General features: G+C 38.1%; 1 protein-coding gene across 4 annotated transcripts in view; it reads right to left on the reverse strand.

Annotated features, from left to right (window-relative positions):
- Positions 1-25209, reverse strand: part of LOC124611375 (ATP-binding cassette sub-family C member 5-like) — a 515589-nt gene that overhangs the window by 455606 nt on the left and 34774 nt on the right. For 3 of the 4 annotated variants that reach the window (XM_047140243.1, XM_047140240.1, XM_047140242.1), the window contains exons 2-3: positions 1969-2089; positions 36-170 (exon numbers count right to left, since the gene is read on the reverse strand). In XM_047140243.1, the coding sequence (XP_046996199.1) occupies positions 36-157 (122 nt within the window). In that variant the 5' untranslated portion in view covers positions 158-170; positions 1969-2089. Of the gene's footprint in view, positions 1-35; positions 171-1968; positions 2090-23647; positions 23736-25209 lie in introns of those variants that run through there. The other variant, XM_047140241.1, reaches the window with a different exon arrangement.

The raw sequence follows: 25209 nt of genomic DNA on the forward strand, positions 1-25209 counted from the left end.
CTAAACAGACAAATTACAGTAAAACTAAGACTTACAATTCTTCCTCATTTCCATCACTTCTTTCATCTTGACTAGCAGAGAGATGATTTGGCTGAATTTCAGGAACACGAGAAACTTCATTCAAGGGGATCTTTCTAAAATCCCCACTATTTGCCATTTATTCTCTTTTACTGTAACAACAAAAATTCTTGAATTATAAATGTTTAATCACCCATCCACTCACCCACCCACCCACCCACACACACACACACACCCACACACACACACACACACACAAAATTTACAATAGTACAAGTTTCAAATTCCCCAGTTATTTTTCAGCTGTTAGGAGAAATGGATTCCTGTCCTCGCATGAATGGATAATGGATGGTGTAACATTTTCAATGGTCTAAAAACAGAAATTCTCACTTAAACAGAAATAGAAATTCTCACTTAAACAGAAATGAGAAAGAGAGAACACACACACACACACACACACACACACACACACATACACACACACAGAGTCACACTGTGTAGAGAATAAACGGTGAGACATGGTTGTACTATGAAGAGGAAGCAGACTAAATGGAGAGGCTAGAACGAGAGCTGAAAGAAATAATGTAAGCATGTACCTAAGCTAAGGAAAAAGATATTTTATTAAGTATGAAAGTAATACGACAGAAGAGAACATAAAGAAGAATGCTAGTCTGAAGTGTTAGGTGTAAACATAGAATATAAGATTACAAATAATTAGAAATGTGTAGGATTGGAGAGATGAGGTACATGAGTCAGGTCCTTCGATGAGATGGTTCACCCTGTTGTGAGGACAATGGTTTCCCCTCATCCTCCCAATACGTGGCTCCTGGTAATCTTGAGGTCTGAATGACCTGCCCCTACTTTCTACCCCTCTTTCCTCCCTGAGGAAGGAATTAACTGTTCTAAAGGATAGGATAGTTTTTGTACTTTCAAATATGTCTATAAGCAGTCTTTCAATTTTGTCAACTGAAGGTAGGTACTGGTCAGCCATTTTCTGTCCTTGTAATTTTATAGCTTTCTCAAATCCTTTAGGGTGTGCTAGAACTGGAGTGTTAGCACCTACAACGTTTTTACTACAGTGCTAGTATGGTTAAAAAAAGAAGATAATTGTGATAAAACATGGAAACTCAGCCAAGACACACAGTACAAACATAGTTTTCACTACTGCTGATAATTAAACATAATGCATGTTAACAGCTTCTGTGATGGCACTGCTCCTTCATCTGTTAAAGAATACCATCAGCATTTTTGACTAGTCAAATTCCAAATAATTACTTTTCCCCAAGTTTTTAATAGATTTGATGAAATTGGTTGGCTGTCCTGTGCACAAATTTTGCATGAATAAAGGTTCAACAAACAGTGCAGGAATAGGAACACAGTACTAACACTCAATTCTGTTAAGTATCCTGTGAAGATTTTTGGCACATCTACGTACTGTGTGAACATGAGTCTGATGATCATTTCATCCATCAGGATTATGTTTTGATGACTGTGACTGCTAATCTGAATGAAACTATAATAATGTCTGCATCAGTCACAAGCTTTTATTTTATCTGTGGCACACTTCAACAGTTACACAATTGTCATCAGGTAAAAGGCCTCTTTTTACATAACATTTCTTACAGAAATGTACTTGTGGTTTCTTGGAGCATTCAACGTGGCCAGGATGTTATGCTGCATCTCGCACTGATAACAACAAGCCTAGTTAGTTTGCAAATAACATGCAATGAACAAATTATGCAGGTATAAAAATTATTTACCGTGCAAAAGCTGAAAAAAAGGTCTTTCACATGACATGGATAATCACATCTTTCTTGCCATACATTAACAGACACAACCATTACACACTTCATTGTAATACATCTTTTAAGTCCATACTTAATCAAAAATGGTATGTAACCCATGCAAGAATCTTCTAGAAAAATACAGGCACTGAACAAGCCAACTTACTCAGAAAAAGAGTCAAATATTGACTGGTACTGTACTTTTACATTCCCCAGCTAATTCTTCTTAGGTACATGTGATGAGCTTCAGCTTAATGTATATTGCTTTTCAAGGTCCCCAGAGAATTCTGAAAAACAAAAAACAAATCATGACTCAGCAGTGAAATCTCTAAATAATAAAAAAACTGTGGATTATCTTCTCAATTATGACCACACAAACACAATATCCATCACAGCATCCCATCATTCTGTGAACCCTACATCCTATACATAAACTACAATTCATTCCAAATATTTTTTTATTTAAATGTCCACTTTATTCTATTTGATGTGAATTATCAAAATATTGTTTCTCTGCAATAAGCACCATCAACTCTATGGAACACAAATACAATTAATAAGCAAGAAACATCAGCGAAAAGATCCTATGCCAATACAATAAGGTGAAGAACAAAACACTGAAGCATATCTTCAGGATGCAAAGAAATTCATTAGATAATTGTGGAAACATCAAGCCAATATTAAAGCACAGCAGTACTAGTTCAAACCTTGTACATGTCTCAGGTGTAATGATGAACTTCTTTTGTTAAAATAGTATCATGATTAATTATTTCAAATTCATTAAAATTATAACCCATGCCTGCTGCTATGCAGCTTGTACAATTAGTTAATAAAGAATTCTCAATTGTATCCACCAAGTTTATCTTAGAATTAGGGATGTCTGACAGCTCAGCCCTTCTTTACCTCATTGCCAAATTTAGATAACACTGTAAAAGCGAAATGAGTCAGGAACTTGCCAACAAAATGTGGATACATTTGTCTCAAGACTAAATGAAACTTCCTCATCGTTCAGCAGGCAGTACTCAGTGAACATAAACTACAGTGGTTTTGTATCAGAACTCATGACTGTTTTCAATGAATGTTTCCCCTTCATGACAGTTTGTGACTGGGGGGAGGGTGGCGGGGAGGGGGGGGACTTGTGGATAACTGAAGGCATCAGGATCTCTAGTATTAGAAAGAGGAAATTGCACATGAAAGCAAAGAACAAACATGATTTAGAGTTTTTCAGCTAAATGGCAAACAGTTAATAGTTTGTCAGCTAAGTGGCTAACAGTTAATATGTATCAGATGGCATAAATAAATCAAAAGCTGTATGGCAGAATGTCAAGATTTAAATAGCTGCTCAGGAACAAAAAGTTTTAACTCTAAATTAGAAATAGATGGGGAAATGATTACAAACTCCAGACATACATGTGAAGAATTCAACAATGTGTTTTATAAATTCTAACATAATTGATGATCTCCCTCCTCCACACATAAGTCCCAATATAATGTGATACAGATTAAGAGGATTCAAATTTACTCATCTATCCTGCTATGAAGTGACTAACATTGTAATATCCCTAAAAAATCTCAAATCTGCAGGCTGGGATGAAATTCTGACAAAAATGATAAAGGCAGCATGTGATAATATTGCCCCCAACTTGTAAGGTTACAAGGGATGCTGTAATAGTATAACTAATTTCCTGAATGTGGTAATGTTTACTGTGGAAGAACAGTTGGGGTGTAGCAAGCACAAGTCAATACATTTATGGAGTCACCTTCTTGATAAAGAGAGGAGGCAGCATATAACAGTTTCACATTGAATTACTTAGTTACATAACTGCCTATGTCTCATTGCATAACTTGGTACATACATTAATAATGTAAGGTGTGCTTGTCTTGCTAATCATTGGATTTGCTGGATATCTGATCACTGAAATAGGAGTACTCCATAAACATAAGAGCTCTTCAAAATAGTTCAAAACTCAAATTTAAAGCATAGTAGCAGGGATAATATTTTGGACATTAAATAACATGTTTTATACAAAAATTAAGTTGTAAAGATGTTTCAGAACCTCTGCATAATAAGTTATTGTCTTTTATTGTGAAGGTACTGTTCAGTTTTCGATCTATGTAGAGCAAAATGAGTATTTCGTATACCACACCATTTAGGCAAAGACGTGATTAAACAAAAGAAGAGGGGTGAAACTGCCAAAAAGGTGGAGTGCCCTTAAATATGTAAATAATCTGATGATTGTCTACAAAATAATATAAGGTATTTAGTTTTATGTATTTTAATATTGTAACATTGTAAATGCATGTTGGCCATGTTTAGAAATAATATATTTGACTAATGTAGTGTCACGTGACCGGACACAGGACAGAGGATAGGGGACAAAGGTCGGGGTCTTTGGATCGTGGTCCGTCGGTGGCGTAAGGTCGGTGCGGCTAAGAGCCGCCGACATTTGTGAACGATCATGATTTAGACAAATACTTGAATTCATTCACCGCTGTACTTAGATGGCTATTTACTCAATATAGGGTGCGAATGCAACTGTGCACAACCGAACCCCTTTTGCAGACGAGTCATGATAACAGGTTGTGTACAAGCCCGAGTGAAGTTGCAAACTCTGTGACATAATAAATCAATTGTTTGATGAAGGCTGCTTTCTAGACAGGTTGAAGTAGGCAGAAGTTTGATCTATCCACAAGAAGGGCAGACAAGAGGAGATAGGAAATTTTCACCCAGTATCAATACTACCAATTATTTCTAAAATATTTGAGCAAATAGTATGTAAACAATTAGAAAAATACAACAAAAAACATAACATTATTCTTAATAATCAGTATGGGTTTAGGAAGGGCCAAAGTGCCATGCGTGCTATTAATGAACTAATCACTAAAACAAGCAAATGCCTTGATAACAAGGAGAGTGTACCCAGTATTTTTTGTGAGCTCAGTAAGATATTTGATATGGTAAACCACAAGCAGCTGCTCCTCAAATTAGCTTCTTATGGCTTCCATGAAAAATCTTTCAGTTGGTTCACATCTTATCTCAAAAATAGGAAACACAGGGTAGTTGCCAGATGTAGAAGTATGAAACTAGAATTTGGTTGCAATAATTACACATCTGTTGTTTGAAACTGATAAACAGTACTTTATTCAAAGTAATCTTCATTGCTATTTATACAGTTCTCCCTCCTCTCTAGCAGGCTATCAATGCTGCGGGGGCAATAAAAAAAAATCTTTTTTTGAAGTGAGCCAGCCACCAAGCCATTTTTGTACATTTCCATGCGAATTGAAGTGTTGTTTAGCGAGAGCGCGTCCCAGTGATGCAAACAGATGATAATCAGCGAGAACCAAGTCTGAAGAGTAAGCCACATGCCCTGGTATTTCCCAAATGATTGCCTCAATCGTTTCCCTGACCCATTTTGCTGTCTGTGATGGGGTGTTATCATGGAGCAATATGAGTGTGGCCTTTCTCCATATTCCAGTTTTTTTTCACGTAATGCTCCATTTAAATCAATCATTTGCTGTTGGTAGTGATCAGTAATGGTTTCGCCAGGTTTTAGCAGATCATAATAGATGACACCCTTCTGATCCCACCAAACATAGAGCACTGCCTTCTTTCCAAAGTGATTTGGTCTTGCAGCGGATGTCGATGGTTTGCCTGGATACACCCATGATTTAAGATGTGTAGGATTCTCGGAATATATCCATTTTTCACCATCTGTCACTATTTGATGGAGAAACGACTTTCTTTTGTATCTGGCGAGCAGCATTTCACAAGTGGTCTTTCAGTTTGCTTGCTGTCTTTCATTCAGTTCATACGGCACCCATTTTCCCACTTTCTGCACCTTAGCTTTCAATCGGACAGAAATGGCTTTCAAACAAGAATCACACCTTCTCCTGTCATTGTGTGGCTGACTCCACATACAAATCAACCATATTTTAACCAGGTTCAATGTGTAAGATGTCAGATGGAGTCAGCTAAAAACACATCATTGTGTGGAATCTAATGCAGCAAATATGAAAGCTGAACATATTGTTATTTAAATACTTCACGAGAAATCTAGTTTCTTTGCCTTCCTTTTGCATGTGTAGATTACACAGCTTTTTAACAAGGCTATAAACAAAGTTTACATATCTCAGTCTTGTACCTGTCCAAAAGGTTACTTGTTACTATCACTGTAAGCATTGATCTTGGCTATAAATGTAGGGATGTGTTCCCGACACCATAGTTTCGCAAAACATCCACATCAACATGGGTCCAAGGGTGTTATGAATGGAATTCCCTGCAGTTATCCCCAATTATGCAACACATCTCAGATGTGAATTTTTACTTGCGTTCTTCTTTACAGATATTCTTTTCATAATTTTTAGTTTGATTGTCTTTCATTCTGTTTTGTGTATATTAGAGTAACTTACTGACCAGATTTCAAGAATTGGTTGTCATCAAGAAACCCAGTAACACAAGGTGCTTCAAAAAGAATGACTTAATTTTAAATGGTAGTAATTACAAAACATGGGATATATCGACAAGGAAATGTGTGTCATTTGAAAGAGTGTGGCCCATAATTTCGCCATTAGATGTTAGTCGATGCATCTTCTGTTTGCAGTCAGTCAGAAGTAAGATGGTTTCTGCTCAACAGGAGACATTTTGTGTGCTGCAGTTTGCAAAGAGTGAGTTAGTGATTTTGGTCCAGCATGTTTTTCATCCGAATTTTAGCACTCATCGCCTACACCCAAAAATATTCGTCATTGTTGTCACCAATTTAAGGAGACAGCATGCTTATGCAAAGGTACGAGTCCAGATCGATCTCACACTTCTGATGACATGGTGGAGATAATTCGGCAAACATTTGAGTGGAGTCCACGAAAGTCTACTCATCACCCAAGCACAGAACTGGTAACGCTTCATACGACTGTCTGACAGCTGTTAAGGCATTGTTTGTCCTATAAGCCATAAGACTACAATTAGTGCAAGCTCCTCGGGTTGGTAATAAAAGGAAACAGGTTGACTACAGCATAGTTCTGCTAGAGGACATGGAAGACAATACATTTTTACCACAGTTGATCGTCAGCAACGAACCAACATTTCATATTAGTTGCAAAATAAACTGACACACTGTGTACATATGGGGACTCAAGAATCCTCATGACATTTTTAATCATGAAAGAGACTCACCTAAAGCGAACGTTTTTGTGCTATTTCTCACGAAAAAAAAAGAGTGCAGTCCCTTCTTTTTTTAGGAAAACACAGTGACTAAAATGAGCTACCTTCAAATGCTGCAGAATTAGCTTTTTCCAAAACTTCAGGAGAACTCCGATGACTTAATTTTCCAACAGGATGGAGCTGCACCACACTGGCACAACAACGTACATCAGTCTCTCAATGACACTCTGCCTCAATGCTGGATAGTGTACATGGGACTCCAAGACACTGTCCAGCATTCCTGGCCTCCAAAATCATCAGACATGACTCCATGTAATTTTTTCTTGTGGGGATATGTGAAGGAAAGTGTGTTCACCTCCCCTTTACCTCATGACAAAGAAGAAGTGAAGAAAAACTAAAAGCCGCCGTAACTTCTGTAAAAGCAGATACGCTGCGTCAAGTTTATGGTGAATTCAGCTGTCGTCTAAGTGTTGCTCGTACTGATGCTGCTAGACACACAGAGCATTTGTGATAGCATACCCAAAACTTTAAGATTTTGTGAGTATTTCACATTCATCCTACGTTTGTACTATGCTTTTATCAACAAATATGGAGTTTTGAAATCAGATCGTTCTTTTTGAAACACCCTGTGTTTTGCATCTTTTTACATAATGCTCACTCAGGGATAGTCTAAATAAGATCAGATTAATTTGACCTATTCTTTGTATGAATCTGACTAGACTGTTTTATGTCCTGTTTTTTTCCAGGTCTGTAGCAGGAACACTAGCTCCACACTGTTTTCATGACGTCCTCCATGGCATACGAAAGAGTGGGAGAATTTAGTTCGACAATATCTCAATTTTTTTAGAACATTCACAAAGTCAGTTCTCATAAATCTGAAAGGTTTTTATCTCTGATATCTAAAAATTAAACATCACTGAAGCTAGATCTTCTACAACTACTCCTCCATATGTGTGCTTGCTCCTTTTGGTTCTCAAGTTCTGCAGCTGAATCTCGCATAAACCTGAAGTGAATTTTCCTCCAGGTGTGCTTATTTCATTCTAAGCCCCACTTTTGTCCTTATATACCGCAACAGAATTAATACAAAGCACCTCTGTTTCCTGTAAGAAAATTTTTCCAGCCTTTTTGCCAGTTTCACCATTCCCGAACTCATTTCTCAACTGAGGTTGCATTACTTACAACAGCAATATTCAAATATGGGGTCGAATATCACTAAATTCTAATCATTATATTCTAATATAATGTTTTCCTTTGTGTCAAACCTCATCATTCATGCTTATGTATTATGCAGAACCCGTCAATATCCGTTCTTTGGTCTAATACTGCACACACTGTAAGAATTATTGGTGTATTAACAGTAAGATTATAACTTGCTTCGTTGAGTCCAGCCTAATGGCCAGAAATCTATAACTCATAGCATGGATGGTTAATGTCATTCACTTAAGTGCAAAATTTAAGGATGATAGACGTAAGTCTATGAAACTTGGACCATATATAAAAAAAAAATGGCTGTAGTATAGTAAAGAAGATAACAGAAAGAAAAACACAATGAGATGAACAGAAACTCAGTCACAGACAATATTACACTGAAGTCATCACAATTTATAATGATCACCTGGACATTACAATATGCGAGACACGAGTGTGTGATCACCATGGGCAGCAATGCATGACCTGCAAGTTCTTCTGTGCTGGCCACGAGGGTGGCAAGGAGTTCTTGTGGTAGGGCATACCATTTCTCTTCCAACGTGTGTGACAACTTGTGAATGTTTGTTGGTGCACGTGAATGTGCTGCAATACGTCTCCCAAATGTAGCCCTCACGTGCTCAATGGGATTTAGTTGGGAGAACATGCAAGTCAATCTATTTGCTGACCATCTTTGCATTCCTAGAGCTTTTCCACCCACATTGTTTGTTTTGTTGCGCATTTTCATCCATAAAAATGAAGTCAGAGCCAAATGCATCACTGAACAGATGTAAATGGGGAAGGAGTACAGAGTCACAGTAACGGTGGCTGGTGAGTGTACTGTGTTCATACATCGGTATGCTCATGCAACATTATGCCTCAACACACCATGACACCTAGGCCACCAAAACAATCATGTTCAACAGTATTCCTGGGTGCATTACTTATCATCATATGGGAAGATGTGGGAGCACATAAGGTACCCAGGAACACTGTCAAACATGATTGTTTTCATGATCCAGATGTCACAACATGATGAGACATAATGTTGTATGGGCATAATAATCTCCAAATCTTTGAACATGGTACAATCACCACGTAATGTTATTGTGACACTGTACTCCTTCCCCTGGAGTATGTGTACAGGAGTGCATTCAAGCCAGACCTTTTTTATGGATGACAATGTTTTATTTATTTTTGTTCTGATGATCTATGTTGTGACAGTATCATAGGATATGGAACGTGTCAGAAATCTATGGTAGCACATAAAAACAAAACAAAATGATTACATATTACTGTAAAGAGTAACTTAGGTTCTACTACAGAAAATCAATTTTGAGAGTTAAATAAATATTACAAAATAATAAGTGTTACAGAAAATAAATACTGCAAAATATGTGTTTACAATAAACAATAGTCAGGATTACAAATGTAGATTTGGACACAGATTTGCATTTAACAATACAAGAAATGCTAAACACTGTAGTTCGGGAACTCTTCTATCATATAAAATGATCCTTGTAATAGGAACTGCCTTAAAGTTTTTTAAACAAGAGCTCATCTTCTACCAAACACTTAATTCCTGAAGGGTGGGCATTAAAAATCTTACAGCCAGTCAAATGGACTCCTTTCTGTACCATACCTGCCTGTTCATAGTGGATATCATGTTTTCTTCTCATCTCATGACTATTATACTCACTATTTTGTTTAAAAATGAATTCTTCTTTCCTTATGTAGCACATCAAAGAGAATATATATTGTGCAGTGGATGTAAGGATTCCAAGTTTCTTAAAAAGATTCCTGCATGTGGCTCTAGGATGGACTCCACACATGATCCTTATGGCTCTTTTTTGTGCACACAGTACTTTTTTAGCCAGTGACTGATTACCCCAAAATATAATTCCCTATGCCATAATGGATTGAAAATAACCATAATAGGCTGACTTCATGGTTTCCATACTTCTATAAGAAGAAACAATGCATAAGTTGCTGAACTCGATCTTTTGCATAGATCCAGGATGTAATTTGAGCAGTTCAGTTTTCTGTCAATATGCAAGCCTAAGTATTTTGAGGTATCCACCCAGATTATCACCTGCTCACCATTTTGACTACTATTTCTTCATTTTTGAATGTTGTGTGGAACTGAACATAGATTGTTTTAGTGTAATTTAAAGAAAAGCCATTAATATTAAACCAGTTCACTGTTTCACTTAAAACCTTATTTGCTGTTTCCTCAAGTTTATCTACTGAATTATCAATAAGTAGTGTAGTGTCATCAGCAAAAATGGTGAATCTACAATATTCCATACAGAGAGGGAGATTATTTATAAAGATAATAAAAAGTAGGGGGCCCAGAACCAAGCCTTGGGGCACTACACATGTGATAGTAACCCATTCTGAAGATAATGGGACTCAATTTTGACTATCCACTACATCTTCCTGTTTCCTGTTTGACAGGTATGAGTCGAGCCATTTCTCTGATGAACCACTTATACTGAGATGTGCAGCTTTTTGTAAAAGAATCTGTTGACCGCTATAGTCAAACACTTTTGTTAGGTCACAAAAAAACCCAACCAACTTTAGTTTTTTGTTGATAGATTCCAAGACTTTGCCAGCAAATGCAAATATTGCATCTTCTGTTGACAAACCTTTCTGAAATTCAAACTGACTTTCGCTAGGGATATTTTGATCCCTGAGATGCTTAACTATCCTGGCATGCATTAGTTTCTCTAAAACCTTAGAAAAACTTGTCAGTAGTGATATCGGCTGATAGTTAGCAGCATCCATCTTATCACCCTTCTTATACAGTGGTTTTACAACTGCTTACTTAAACCTCTCAGGAACTATTCCTTGCTTAAGTGACGCATCAAAAATGTGGCAAAGGACTTTACTTGACTTTACTTACATGACTGCAGCAGTATTTTAATAATTTGTTAGAAATATTGTCAATCCCGACAGCGTTTTTACTTTTCAGAGATTTAATAACTCTTTCAATTTCTTGAACAGTGACTGTCTTATTCAGAACTTTATGAGTTTATAGTGCATACTCCTACTGGGATCATTTGATCGGTTGGCTGGTGCATACAGTTCTCTTCTTGTTTTACAAGAAATTGATGCCTTTGGTAACCCAAGGCTTGTTTCCAGATTTTAACGGATTTTCTCTCACTTACTTCAAAAAGTCTTGTAACTTCATTGACAAATATATTAAATTTTGAGTTAACATCAATTGCAGCATACACAGCAGACCACATAGTACTGTGCTTATGGAGGAGCTCTTGGAATGAAAGGAAATTCAGTGAATGGACTGGCCTCCCCATTCTCCCAAACTTAAATCCCATTAAGCGTAGCAGTTCTTTCTATGTAAAGTCCAAGTTTCATTGATCTTTGTTACCTGGCAGTGACACATCACCTGAAAGTTACTTTCATCTTTAAGTTTTGCACATCAGCATTTTTTTGGTTAATATAATTTCAGTTCTTTTTTGAGATTCAGATTCTTTCTTTATTGCTTGCCATTGACAACATACAGCAGAACAGGCATTTCCAGTGATACCAAGTTACAGTTGCAATCCAAGTTTCAACACTGATATTCATTTTACATGTATAAATCAAGTATCTTGTATACAGCTATAATTTTAAATATTTGTATCAGCATTTTTCATATCATAAAACTCTTTTATATTGTAACATTGATTTTTTTAGCCAATAATATAATTTAAATTTGTTTTTTTTTTAATAGCAAGAGTCAGCAGTGAGAGGAAACTTGTTAACAATTTTGAGGGTATTCACTTCATGGGAGTTTCCTATTACAGTTAGCCTGTGCCTTGGGATGACAATGTTTGCCTTATTTCTAGTGCCATGTTCATGAATTGTATGCCTGATGACACATTCTTTAATGCTGTTTTTCACAGAGTGCAGACTCACAGGTGTACAGATACACTACTGTTAGTATCCCCTACTGTTAGTATCCCAAGCTTGGTTATAAAAAAAAAAAAAAAAAAAAAAAAATGGACAATTAAAAAAAAAAAAAAAGAAAAGAAAAGAAACAAGCATTACTGATATGAGGAGAATGTCCCAGTATGATTAGGCAATATGTTACAAGTGATTTAAAGAGGGCGAAACACATCATACGGAGATAATTACTGCTGACTATCTCTCAGTTCCCACATGAAGTAGGACGCTCCTGAAACCTTTTTAGAGATTTAGTTGATATGTTCTTCCCAACTGAGTCTGGCATAACTATATATTCCTAAGAGACTGACTTATTTATTATTTACATTTTTAAGACAGTCCTCACATAAGTTTTGTGTTGTCTGGATTACAAACAAGTTTATTAGCTGCAATCCAATTTGATGCAGAGTTAAGAGTTTCTTGCATAATCTTATCAAGAGTTATAATTCTTGATGCAAAGTACAGGTTTGCCACAAGTTTCCCCAAGTGAAATTCCCTGATATTTCCCGGATTAACAGACAGGTTTTAGCATTTTTCCCCGACAAATTTTGAGATCTAAAGGGTAAGTAAAGACATAAGTTGACAAAAAAGTATAAGGACCTCCATTTTCTCCTAGGGTCATATGTGCCTACGTCAAAACAGTGAAACACGAAGACAAAGGGAGGAGTTAAAAATGAATACATGTCAATCCCCAACAACAGAAGAGAATACAGGTAAAACCAGGGACTTTGAGAAAGGTCTACAAAATACGCAATAGAAAAATAGGGGTCCAGAACTAAAAATTAAATGGCCTTTGCCATATTGCTATGATGCATAAAAAGTAAAATGTACTCAACAGCCTGAGTGTCATTCCCTACAATGGCCTTTAACTCGGACGGCAAACCCAAATGGGAATGCAAATGGTCGAAAAAAGGGCATTCCGTCATGAAAAGGTTGACAGTTAAAAATTGGGTGCAATGTGCACAAAGTGGTGGGGGAGCGCCACTTAACAAATGGTGATGGCTAGAAAGGCAGTACCTAATATGCAACCTAGTTAAAATGACCTCCTAATGGCGGGAGGGCTGAGTGGAGGTCATCCAAACCACTTGGAGAGACTTGGTAACCTGGAGCTTATTGCCATGACAGGAGAACCAACGGCAATGCCAAAGTGACACCACCTCCTGACAGATGGCAACATAGAGATCATCAGACGGAATGTGAGAACTAGTGGGCTGTGGTATGAGGACTGCAGTCTTGGCAGCAGCATCAGTAGACTCGTTTCCTATCAGACTGACATGACCAGGAACCCACACAAACATCACAGTGGCTCCATCAAGAGTGAGCAATTGAAAGCTTCCTTGGACCCATTGCACTAGGGGATGGATGGTGTACAGTGTACAGAGGCTTTGAAGGGCGATGAGAAAGTCTGAGCAGATGACACAATTGGAAACACTGTGTCACCGGATGTACTGTGTGGCCTCATACAGAGCGAAGAGCTCTGCTGTAAATACTGAGCAGTGTGCCAGAAGCTGATACCGAAAAACATCTGTGCCAACGACGAAGGCACACCCGAGATCACAGTCAGTCCGAGAGCCATCAGTGTACACAAAGGTACTATCACAAAATTCCACGTAAAGGTCAGGAAACTGAAGGTGATAGAGCAAGACTGATGTAGTGTCCTTCGAAAGTGAATGAAGGCCAAGGTCGCCGCTCGAAGCCAAGGTGCTGAAGGGTTCACACCCACCAGGAAAGTTGCAGGGAGCGTTAAGTTAATCTGCGAGAGCAAGAGCCGAAAGAGAACTCCAAGAGGTAACAGAGAAGAGGGACGCACCCCATACTGGAGATCAAAGGAGTCATTGGAGAAGGAGGCATAGGATGGGTGGCCACACATGGCAGACAAAACGGCGGGCATATTGCTGAGGAGAAAGTCACGGCAGTAGGACAGCAGTAGTTTGGCAGCTTCTGCATACTCATTCTCAACAGGGGTGTGTGACATCAAATTACGGGGGGGGAGTAAATGGTACAAAGGGAAAAGCTCAAGACAGGTAGTCAGGGAGATAGGTTGACTATGAATGTCATCCCGTATGAGAATGTATTGAATCATACTATTTTTCTTTCTTTTCTTGTCTTATATAAGCTATATGTAACCTGAATGAGCTATAAACCAAAGATCCCACCAAAAATAAATTAGCGAGTTGTTATGTGGCAAGGATAATGTTTTAATACATAGTTGAATATCTGTATGAAACAAAGTAAGAAATACACTCTGCAGTTTATTAATTCATGTATCTTCACCCTTTTGTTTTGGGAAGTGGTAGCAGTCAGACATATGCTTGAATCTGTGATACCAGCATTGTTAAAAATGTGCATTTTAACCATTCATTAAAAGTATTATAAAAAGTTATTAGAAAAGGAATACTTATTTGCACAGTTGTAATTTAAACTCCTATCTGTTCATCATTTCACTCACCTCCGAGATCCTGCATCAAGAGGTTCGGTGCAGACAAGAATAATTAACTTGTATCTGGAGGAGCATTCCTGCATTGACACTGTCACACTCAAGACTAAACACACTGGAATTAATGTGAAGGTAATGACTCAGAGTTGAGAGGCACCTATTGAACTTGGTTTACTTACACTAAAAATATTGTGCTTTGTGTGTTGAAGAACTTACAAACAGATCGACAATTTCAATGGTTGTGGTGATTGATATCACACACTACTGGAAGCAGCAGTACATAATGCAAATTATGTTTATTAACCTTGAATGTACAGATATACAAGGTCTGTTGATGTTGGTATCAGTTAAAGTTCACCCAAGATGGTGCACAGATTCATAAATTACCTCCAAAATTTTCTCAGCTATTCTTTCCAATCAATTTTCCAATTATTCAAGCGATTATTAATACATTCCCATTTCCACATGACTCCCCATGAGATGGAATGCCAACCTCGGGCAGAAGGTCCAAAGAGACCAGGACGAAATGCGAAAGCTCAAAGTCGTGAGGATGCAATTTGTTTCCTGAAGGCAGAGTACAAGTGGATGCTGTGATTCTAAAAGCAGCCATAAATCTTCATCATTAGATTGAAGGCCGCAAATGTTCCACTGGAGGAGAGTTATGATGAGGAAAAAATCAAGGGATGTCACCTCAGCTGCAGCTGAGTGTCAGCCTGCGAACACTCACTGCTACAGGGCACAGAGGCAGAAGGATCCTGCTCCGTGAGGCCCACAGAAGCTTTGGCCTTCTTCTGTTGTCGGCCTGCAGAGTCCAACTCAGAAAAACAGTTGGTGGTGCGCACTGACGACACAGAGGCCAGCCGGGTGAAAGTATCACATGCCAACACCATCGAAGAAGATCTTCAAGTTGGCGAAGGAGAAGACCATTTACCTTTGTTGGACTTCTTTGAACCTTTCTGGTTAGCAGATGAAGACTCAAGTGTTGGTTGGCTGGAGAGATGCAGGAAGTCTTCACAGGCATATTCCTTTTGTCTTTTTGTCTTGTCTGTGACTTCGCCCCGTGACTTCGCCCCGTGAGGCGAGAGTTTGATGGCTTGTTGCATAGCTGGACGAGGGGACTGCGATGCTACCATGACAATGGGCGATTTTACCTCCTCAGAGCTGAATTTGAGGTCACATATCTGCATGCCCGTGTCCTTCATGGAACAAGATGTAGCAAGAACAGTACTATAAGCACCAGATGATAGAGCGCAGGGTTTGCAACTAGCCAATAACTTGCAAGCGAACAGCTAAGGAACTGTTTCCTTTACTCGGATCTCCTGGACAGACCACTCATCGAGATCCATCGAGAGGAGGTGGCATGGTCACCATTGCAGTTGATACAGCAGGGAGAAGGAGGCAGTCAATCACCCTCGTGTGTATCCCTACCACAGGTTACACATTTCGCCAGGCGTTGACAAGACATTCAAGTGTGGTTGAAACAATGTCACTGGTAGCAGTGCATTGGGTTTGGAATGTACAGTCGGACTGTGAGAACCTCATAACCTGCTTTTATCTTGGATGAAAGCACCACTCTATCAAAAGTGAGAAAAAGAGTGCAAGTATGTACTAGGGAGGCATCTTCCTTTTTTGTCACCCAATGGACAGCAATGACACCCTGATCAGAGAGGTATGTTTGGATTACGGCCTCGATCAGACTGTTGAGCAGCCTAGCGTAACTAACACCACAAGAAGAATTCAGAGTTTTATTGGCATCGATACGAACAGGATAGCTGTGGACAAGTGAAGCGGCAAGCAGTTGTCGTGGTTTGGGAATCAGAAATAGTCTCCAAAAGCAAAGTGCCATTCCACAAACGAGAGCAGGATTTCACAGGGACGACAATTGCATCAACACCTTTCTGAATAATAAAGGGATTTACCGTTGCGAAAGGCTGACCGTCTTCAGTACATGAAACCATGAGGAACCATGGTGCAGTTGGGAGGGTCTTTGAATCGTTAGCCTCATTCCGTTTACATTTTGTAGACATTGATTGTGAAGATGATTGGCTCATTGCGAGAAAATCCCCTCCTTGAACGTCAGTGTCTCCAATGGCATGCTCCTTCCAACTGGGGGCCCCTTCACAAGGGGGCACACCCAGGTGATTGTTCACACCTCAGGTCACAACTCCCAGACACTTGACAGAGGGTCCAATCGGCAATTTGGGAACGTAGCAGCTCAGGCGATCACCCTTCTCTGTCCTGGCCTGTACCAGGAGGTACGTGTGAACTCTCCCTGTAGACCTGGGGCTGGTAATTAGGCGATACCCAGTCACCTGTTATGCATCAGATGTGTGCGCTGGTCTTCAAGAGAATGCGGGGAGGAAGAAGAAAAAAGAGGAGCCTCAAATGCCAAAGTGGAGAAAGGTTGGGAGAAGATAAACAAAGAAAGGAAAAATGAACTAAAAAAGTGGTCAGACTTTTCTCATGTCAGCTACGGACAGTGTAGAACATTCCCAAAAACATCCCAGGCATGTTCCCCAAGGGAGGGGAAAACATCCCAGGCATGTTCCCCAAGGGAGGGGAAAAAGAAAAAGAATAGCAAGAGGTTAGACATGCAGCACGGAAGGGAAAAGATGCTACAAAAGCTGGGGCCCATGGCAGATTTCTCCCCCGTGTGGGCAAAAATCTTAAGCACTAACATCAACATCTTTTGTAATGAACTGTTTTTAGATGGAGAAAGCAAGGCAAATTGTATGTGTGTTTCATTAAGACCACTACTGTTGTTTTATTTCAATAAAACAAAACACATTTGAGACAAAAATATGCATTTCCTTGGAGTCCCAAGGCAGATTTAAAATACCTTCGCTGATTTCAGAAATAACCACAGAAAAAGTAAGCCTCTTGAAAGAAGTGTACGAGGCAGGGAAGAATTGTGTATAGGGACCACCAATAAAATGTTTGGTGATACAATGTTCTTATTGTCGCTTACTAGTCACTGTGCTATGCCTATTATTTTACAGGTATTGTGTGATTTTTCTTTCAAGAAATAAATGAATAAATAGCGTATAAACTGCCAGTGACTGCTACAATTTTCTTCTTCGTATAGTACATACTTTCAAATATATAAACATATTTTTGAAGTGCCAAAATGTAGTAGAATAAATAAAATGTCCATAAAACACTGCATGTACAATGTACTTGCAGTGAGAAAGTTGCAATTCCTGTAATCCATCGCCCATGGCCTCTGGTCTGCCAAGGAGCACTGCAATCCTGGGTCCTTGGATAAACCATGAAAATCTGCCGCATTATGCCACACACACACAGACCTGAACTGCAGGCACATTGGTGAGACTAGGTCCGATGGGCAGGTCTTGCACATTAGTGGGAAATGATGAGCTTCAGATCAGCAGGCCCGATCTGTTAGAGATACCCACAGAAATGGCCTGCGGTTTTGGCCTGTCGTGGAAGTCCCCTCATGTGGCCGGCTATTTACGTGTCACAGTCACCATGTTGATGAAATGAGATTGTGTTGATCAATCCATGCAACAGATAACTTGTGCAAATACTCTGAGAATCAATACTAATGAGGATAGATAGCAACTCGCCGTAAAGATGATTGCTGAGTCGCAGACAGACATGCAGAAAAGACAACTAAATTTTCGGCCACAGCCTTTGTCAGAAAACAAGAGAATACACACATCCCTCAGACACAACTCATGCATACCTGAGCACCATCTCTGGCTGCTGCATCAACAATATCTGAGAATCAGATCCAAACAAACCACTCCTCCTGCCTCCTTGCCTCTCATCGACAGCTGCTAGGCCAGTGGCAAGAAGTGGTGTCAGCACAGACAGCAAGCTGAGGAGAATGGTAGGAAGGGGAGAAGCAGTAAGAATGAGGGAGTAGGGAAGTGGCGCACGTACTCAGCTGCCCACAGCCAGTGACGACGCATGACATCTCAGCAAACAAACCATTTCATTTACTGAGACAAAAACAAGATTTTTCCAGTGTTGTTTCTCAAATTTCCCTGGTACTTCCTGGACATGTTTGAAATTCCCTGATTTCCAGAACTTATGGCAACCCTGAAAGTAAGTAAAATTGTATCATCAACATAGCAGATAACCGACTGTGATACACAATGGCGTAGGTCATTGACAGCCACAGTGAAGAAGGAAGGGCCATGAACACCTGTACCAATTTCTATTACGGCAGAGTGCCTATTTCTAATTGAAAAAAACTCTCTTCTATTGTTCAGGTAGGAAGAAATTTCTGCTAATGTAGATTTCTGTATACCACAATACTCTAATTTTGTCAGCGATATGATGAAAGGAATACAGTTGAATGCTTTACTTAGCTCACATAATACAAGTGACACAGTCTTCTTAGTCTCAAAAACTGTTAAAAGTATGATCAACAACTTCCAGAACAGCTGCAATTGTACTCATATTTACACCTGGCCAAAATCCGTACTGACACGCTTTTCAAAATAATTGCTTCATTGGATGGACATGAGTGAGCCAAATACTTTTTGAGAATATTGTCACAATTGAAACTGGTGAGTAGTTCTTGGGGAGTTGTTTAACACACTTGTTGAATATGAGGATAACTTTTGAGATTTTGAGTAAATCTATAAAACTCCATACTCTACAAAGGTTTTTAAAGTTTACACAGCCTTGTGCATTTTTTTTTATATCCTTATTCACACAGGACCAGTTATGTAGACTGTGGTGGTGGGTACAAAATTAATGATCACATTCATATTTCTGAATTCGTGCAGCCTCCAGCAAGAGATGGTGATAATTGATAAATAAAACGGCCTACTGTTTCTCATCTTGTTTGTACTGTCTTCCATTCTGCCATGCAGCTCCAAAATGTTCACAGTTTTTGCACTGTCATTATTCGAAAGTATTTGAAAACGATTGTCATTCACTATATTTTCGTATTCTATGTAGCCTTCGGCAGTTTTCATTTTATGTCTGTTGTTTTTATATTACATTTTTGTTCACTTTTCTGAGTTCTTTGAACTACCTTGCAGAAGATTTGCCTAGTTTTTCATTGATAACAGCTCAGTTTTTAAGGCTGTGGGTGTCATTAACAAACTGTATCTCAGGCATGAAAATAAATTCAGAATTGAGGGAACATAACATGTGGAATGCAACAGGGATTGGTCATCATCATCATCATCATCATCATCATCAGTTATCTGCTATATTAGCAGGTTCTTTGCCTCTCCATTTTCTGTGATCCATTGCTTCCTTCTTAAGGCTGCTGTATGTTGTACCGTCCATCATGTCATCCAGTATCTGGAATCTCTTCCTTCCTCGTTTCCTTTTCCCTTCTACATAACCTTCTAAAACTGTTTTTATCAGTCCGTCATTCTTTCTTAATATATGCCCAATGCAATTTCTTTTTCTTCTATTTATTACATCTACTAACTGTCTTTTCTCTCCCACTCTTCTCAGTACCTCTTCATTTTTTACTCTGTCCATCCAACTTATTCTTCCCATCCTCCGCCATGTCCAGATCTCAAATGCCTCCAGAATTTGTCTGTCTTTCTTCCTCATAGTCCATGTTTCAGCACCATATAGAAGAACACTCCATACAAGACTTTTTATGAGTCTCTTCCTGAGTTCTCTGTCCAGATCACTGCAGAAAATTCTCCTTTTCTTATAAAACGCTTCTTTGCCATTGCTATCCTTGTATAAATTTCTGTGGTGCCCTTCCAGTTGGTGTCTATCCTGCTTCCAAGATGCTTAAAATTTTGCACCTGTTCAGGGATTGGTACTGGGCACAATCTTGTTTCTAGCCTACATAAGAGATCTCCCAATAGCTTTAAAGGACAGTTAAAAAACTATGTTACTGATAACACAAGCATACCAATCAAGGTCCAAACTCGACCCTTGTAGAGACGGCTCAGAGGACAGCTGAGTGTGCTTACAATTGGTTCACAGGTAAATAGTTTAAGTTTTAATCTCACTAAGACTTTTATTATGCAACTTCAAACAAAGATGATTACCTTCTAGTACTAGAAGTAGATATTAATAATCAAACATTGAATGGTCCATAGTATGTAGAATTCTTTGGTATCCAGCTGAATAACAAGTTCAACATGCAAATTAACTCAACAAAAACTCAGTTCAGTGTATTATGCCCTTAGAGGCGTCTCTCATGGTGTTTGTTCAGCAGAAGTGAATAGTAAGAATATTGTGTAAAGAAGATAACCATACATCTTTCAGAAGGCCTTTTTTTGGATCTTGGAACTCTTAAACCAACTTCCAAATACATTTACTCCTTGACTGTTTTTGTTGTTTACAGCAAAAATTATTTTCAACTAAACTATGCAGTCACAATACAAGGCACAAAAATAATTTTCATGTAGACTTTCTCTCCTGGTCCAGTGTTTAGAATGGAGCTACGCATTCTGGTGGTAATATATTCACCACGTTCCTGTCTAACATAAAGCCAGAAATTGAGAATCCCTAACCGTTCAAACGAAAGTTAAAAACATATTTCACTAGCCACTCTCTTTAAAAATTATCTGGTAATAGCTTTCTTACTAATTTACTTGATTAAATTCAGATGGCAGATGTATAAATAACATTAAGTAGCACAGTAATGATTTATTGTCACTACATATATAGATTAAGTTTCTAAGACGTTAATTCATAACCACATCCCTGAAGATTTTCCTACTTGCTGGAGTATACGGAACACAATGAATGAAAGAATGCATCAAGAACAGTTCAGCTAAACTACACCACTTCAACAAAATAATTAATCAAAATCAGGAAACAACTGAGAAAAGGAAAGAATATAGTCCCAGATTGCATTGCGGTGACACTCTGTTTTATCATATATGATAGGGAGTGGCCAAAACAGTGGACACTGATTTGTCAAAAAAGGGTAGTTAGAAGAAAAAAAAATATTGAATAGATGAAATACCACAATGAATGAAACATAGCACAGAAAGAGAACTTCTAGGACTAGACATAAAGGCATACACTTTAGGTAAGTGTAACTTGCAAGTAGAAGTGTATAGAAGACAAAAGTATATGTCTGCCTGCTTAGCTGAGAGGTAACATGCTTGCCTCTCATGCAGCGGGCTCGGGTTCAATTCCCGGCTGGGTTGGAGATTTTCTCCGCATGTGGACTGGGTGTTGTGTTGTCCTCATCATGATTTCATCCTCATCATCAGCATGCAAGTCACCCAATGTGTCGTTGACTGAAATAAGACTTGCACTTGGCGGTCGAACCTGAAAGGGACCTCTGAGCCAACAATGCCATACGATCATTTCATTTCATTTTTCAAAGCATAAGTCTTATAAATTTCAAGCTGAAGCGGACCTGAATAAATAGTATTGCAACAAGTCTTGGGATGAAAATGATAATATTAAAAAGATATAAAGATAAATCTCCAAAAGAAGACAAAATGTCTACAGGACAATAAATGTGAAGCAGAACTGTTAGTACAAATGAGCTTTCACAAGGAAAGAAGAAGACAACCCTACAAAACTGGAATAATGCTGATATTAATTCTACCTAACCAAAAAGGACAAGATAAGATATAAAAAACTATAGATCTTTTTTCCAAAATTATCACCGACCACACAAAAAAGCCACTGGATATCAATCAAGCAAACAAACAAGATGGCTTCAAAAGAAATGGGTGTAGCACAATGGTCTATTTGTGAGTTTGTGAATAAAACTACAAATGGAGTAGTGAGCATTAATTACCACTTTGTCTGGGATTCACATATTCTGAGAAAACTTTTTACTTAGTTCTGTATGAACAGCCCTCATGAATGAAGACATTGACTTATTTAATGATATTATATACTGAAGAATATAGATGTCAATGTTACAGCTTCTATTAGGTTCCATCAGGTTGGTGGGAAATTAAGAGCTGAATGAAGTGTCAGGAAAGGAGATTCCATATCATCACAACTGTTTTCAAATACATGGAGAGTTTTGAGCTCCTTAAACTGGGGAAATGAGAAAGGTTTACGCATTAATGGAGCCCTTAGAACCACATATTATCTTGCTGGCAACACTGTGCAGTTTGTCTTTAGTGCAGATGAAACTCAACTGTCAATAGATAAGCTTAATAAAGACAATTTGAACGCAGGCATGAAAATGAACTATAATTTGACTAACATAATAAACAACTTGTATATCAAAAAAGCAATACAAATTAATAGTCCAAGCATAAACCAGTTTTTGAGGTTCTATACTTAGAGTGGTTGAATATAAGTACTGGATGGACTGGAAAAGAAAGAAACAGGAAATTAAAAATGTCGTGAAGTGCTTTTAGGATACTAAATTAAGATGGAAAGTTTACCAGCCATGAATTACCAGTTATGACTTATGATAATAAAACAAGGACTTTTATTGTAGAAATCACTTAAGGAATGGTCAATAAGCAATGGAGAAATAATGGAAAAATAAATCCATGGATCAGGAAACAGGCTGTAGTGGAAGATTTAATTATGACATTCATGAAAATGAAATAGAGGTTATCAGTATATTTGGCCAGGCAAATGGATGGTAGATGGACCAAGGAAGTTCTTTGCTGTTCTCCAAGAGATTGGAAAAGACCTAGATAACTATGTCAAGGTAGGTGGTTACACGATATTAAAAACATGTAGGAGGAACACTTCTACTTGCAACTGTAGAACATAATGCATGGAAAAGACTAGATGAGGTCTTTATTCACAAACACACATCAAACGGCTAACAATGATGATGAAAGTATGCACAATTATGTGAGTATAAAAGTATAAAATAACTGAGCAGAATTCAAAAACATAAATACAAAACAGTAACTGATAAAGTAATAGGAATTTTATAACCAACACATATGGACTGTAATATCAGTTGTCACTGGACACTGAAATAAATTGTAGAATTCTCAGATACTTACTTCTGCTTTCTAGAAATGAGATATTGTTTTTAATATCACAGAAGAGAGAAAACCTATTTCAGAGCAATTGGAATGATGCACTTGAGTAGCCACCATAATTTACTAAACAATGGACAGTAAAGCGTCAGATATTAAATATTTCTAATGCAGGGAGCCATAATACTAACTTACTCGCAAAGAGTGGAACCGACTTTCTTAGTATTACGTAACATCTTACTTGAAACATGTAGAACTCATTGTTATATCATCCTGACCAAGTATGCATTGCCTTTAGCCCTAAATCCAACTACACAATACCTGCAGCCTGATAACACAGAAGCACCAAAGATAAAAGCAGTCCAAACAGCTGCACACATGACTAAATTTTCAGAATGTGCCAAGATATTGCAAGAGTGTACTCTTAAATAATATCTCCCCACTTCACCCTCATCCCACACCCTGACCCCTTCTTATACCTCTCACCTCTGTCACTGCCCCTGTCTCTTTTTTCTTTGCCCCATCCTTATACTCATTGACTGTGTGTGTGTGTGTGTGTGTGTGTGTGTGAGAGAGAGAGAGAGAGAGAGAGAGAGAGAGAGAGAGAGAGAGAGAGAGAGAGAGAGAGAGAGAGTATCGTTAAGTGTCAAGGTCATAGGAATGCCAGCCTTATGGCTGGACAGTCAGTTGTGAATACTAGTGAGTATTTTAAAAAAGTATCAGAAAGAAATATCTATCTTGACAATATTCAATACCATTCAGTGATCATTTCCTGCAAATAATCCATAAATAAGGGTGAACCAGGTACCACTGTGACTTTTTTATATTTCTCCAACAGAATTATTATTCTAAGTGGAATTTTTATCACTGATGCAAGTTGCTGCAATATATATACAAAACATATGTCTAAGTAATTGGGGAACTAACTTGGAAAACTCAAATGTTTGATCGATATCTAAAACATGGACAAAAGGTGAGTATATCAACACACATGACATTTTGTGTAAACATGATGTAACAAAGAAAAAGAGGCTTGAGGGTAATGTAGAGTCATAATATCAACTCATGAGACATCTTGAATAAACAAGCAAGGTTTCCAGAACAGTGCTATCAGAGACACGTTAAACTAACCTTAATTCACATCTGCTGATATATCTTCCATCTACAGGTAAGCTGAAACTTGACAGTGTAATATACTTACAGTAGTGGTGTAAATATTACATTATATTAGGACAAGATGAAAGGTTCTTTGCCTGGAATAGAGACAGCATTGAGGTTAATGCAAATTTCATTTTGTTATAGGTTGGTACATGTTGTGGAAGTCAAGTGTCAACTTGTTTTGTTATACAACAGCTGAAAGTAGGCATGTTGTATGTTCCATTTAGTTACAAAAACTGGAAAATTGTCCCCTTTTTCTTTGGAGGGGAGGGGGGTGGGGTGGACAGATTACTGTCAATAGAAATTCATACAAAGTTTATGAAAGTGTAAAGAAAGCCTGCACCTTCATTTTCATGAATTATGAAATGGGCATCTGAATTCAATATGACCATAATTCATTTGTAGTAGATACACATGCAGGATATCCTAAAATTATGTCCACAGATTGCACCATAGAAAATGTGCATAGTATAGTTTTGGGCAACTGATATTTAAATTTATATCAAATAGTTGATGCCATATGCATACTAAAAGGCAGATTAAAAATAAAAATTAAACATAATAAAGATTTGTGCAAGACAGGTGCCACATTTGTTAATGCTGACTAAAAGTAAATGTGATTTCTCAATAATTTTTAAATTGTTA

This window comes from Schistocerca americana, chromosome 1, assembly GCF_021461395.2.
Source record: "Schistocerca americana isolate TAMUIC-IGC-003095 chromosome 1, iqSchAmer2.1, whole genome shotgun sequence".
NCBI classification, from domain to species: domain Eukaryota; kingdom Metazoa; phylum Arthropoda; class Insecta; order Orthoptera; family Acrididae; genus Schistocerca; species Schistocerca americana.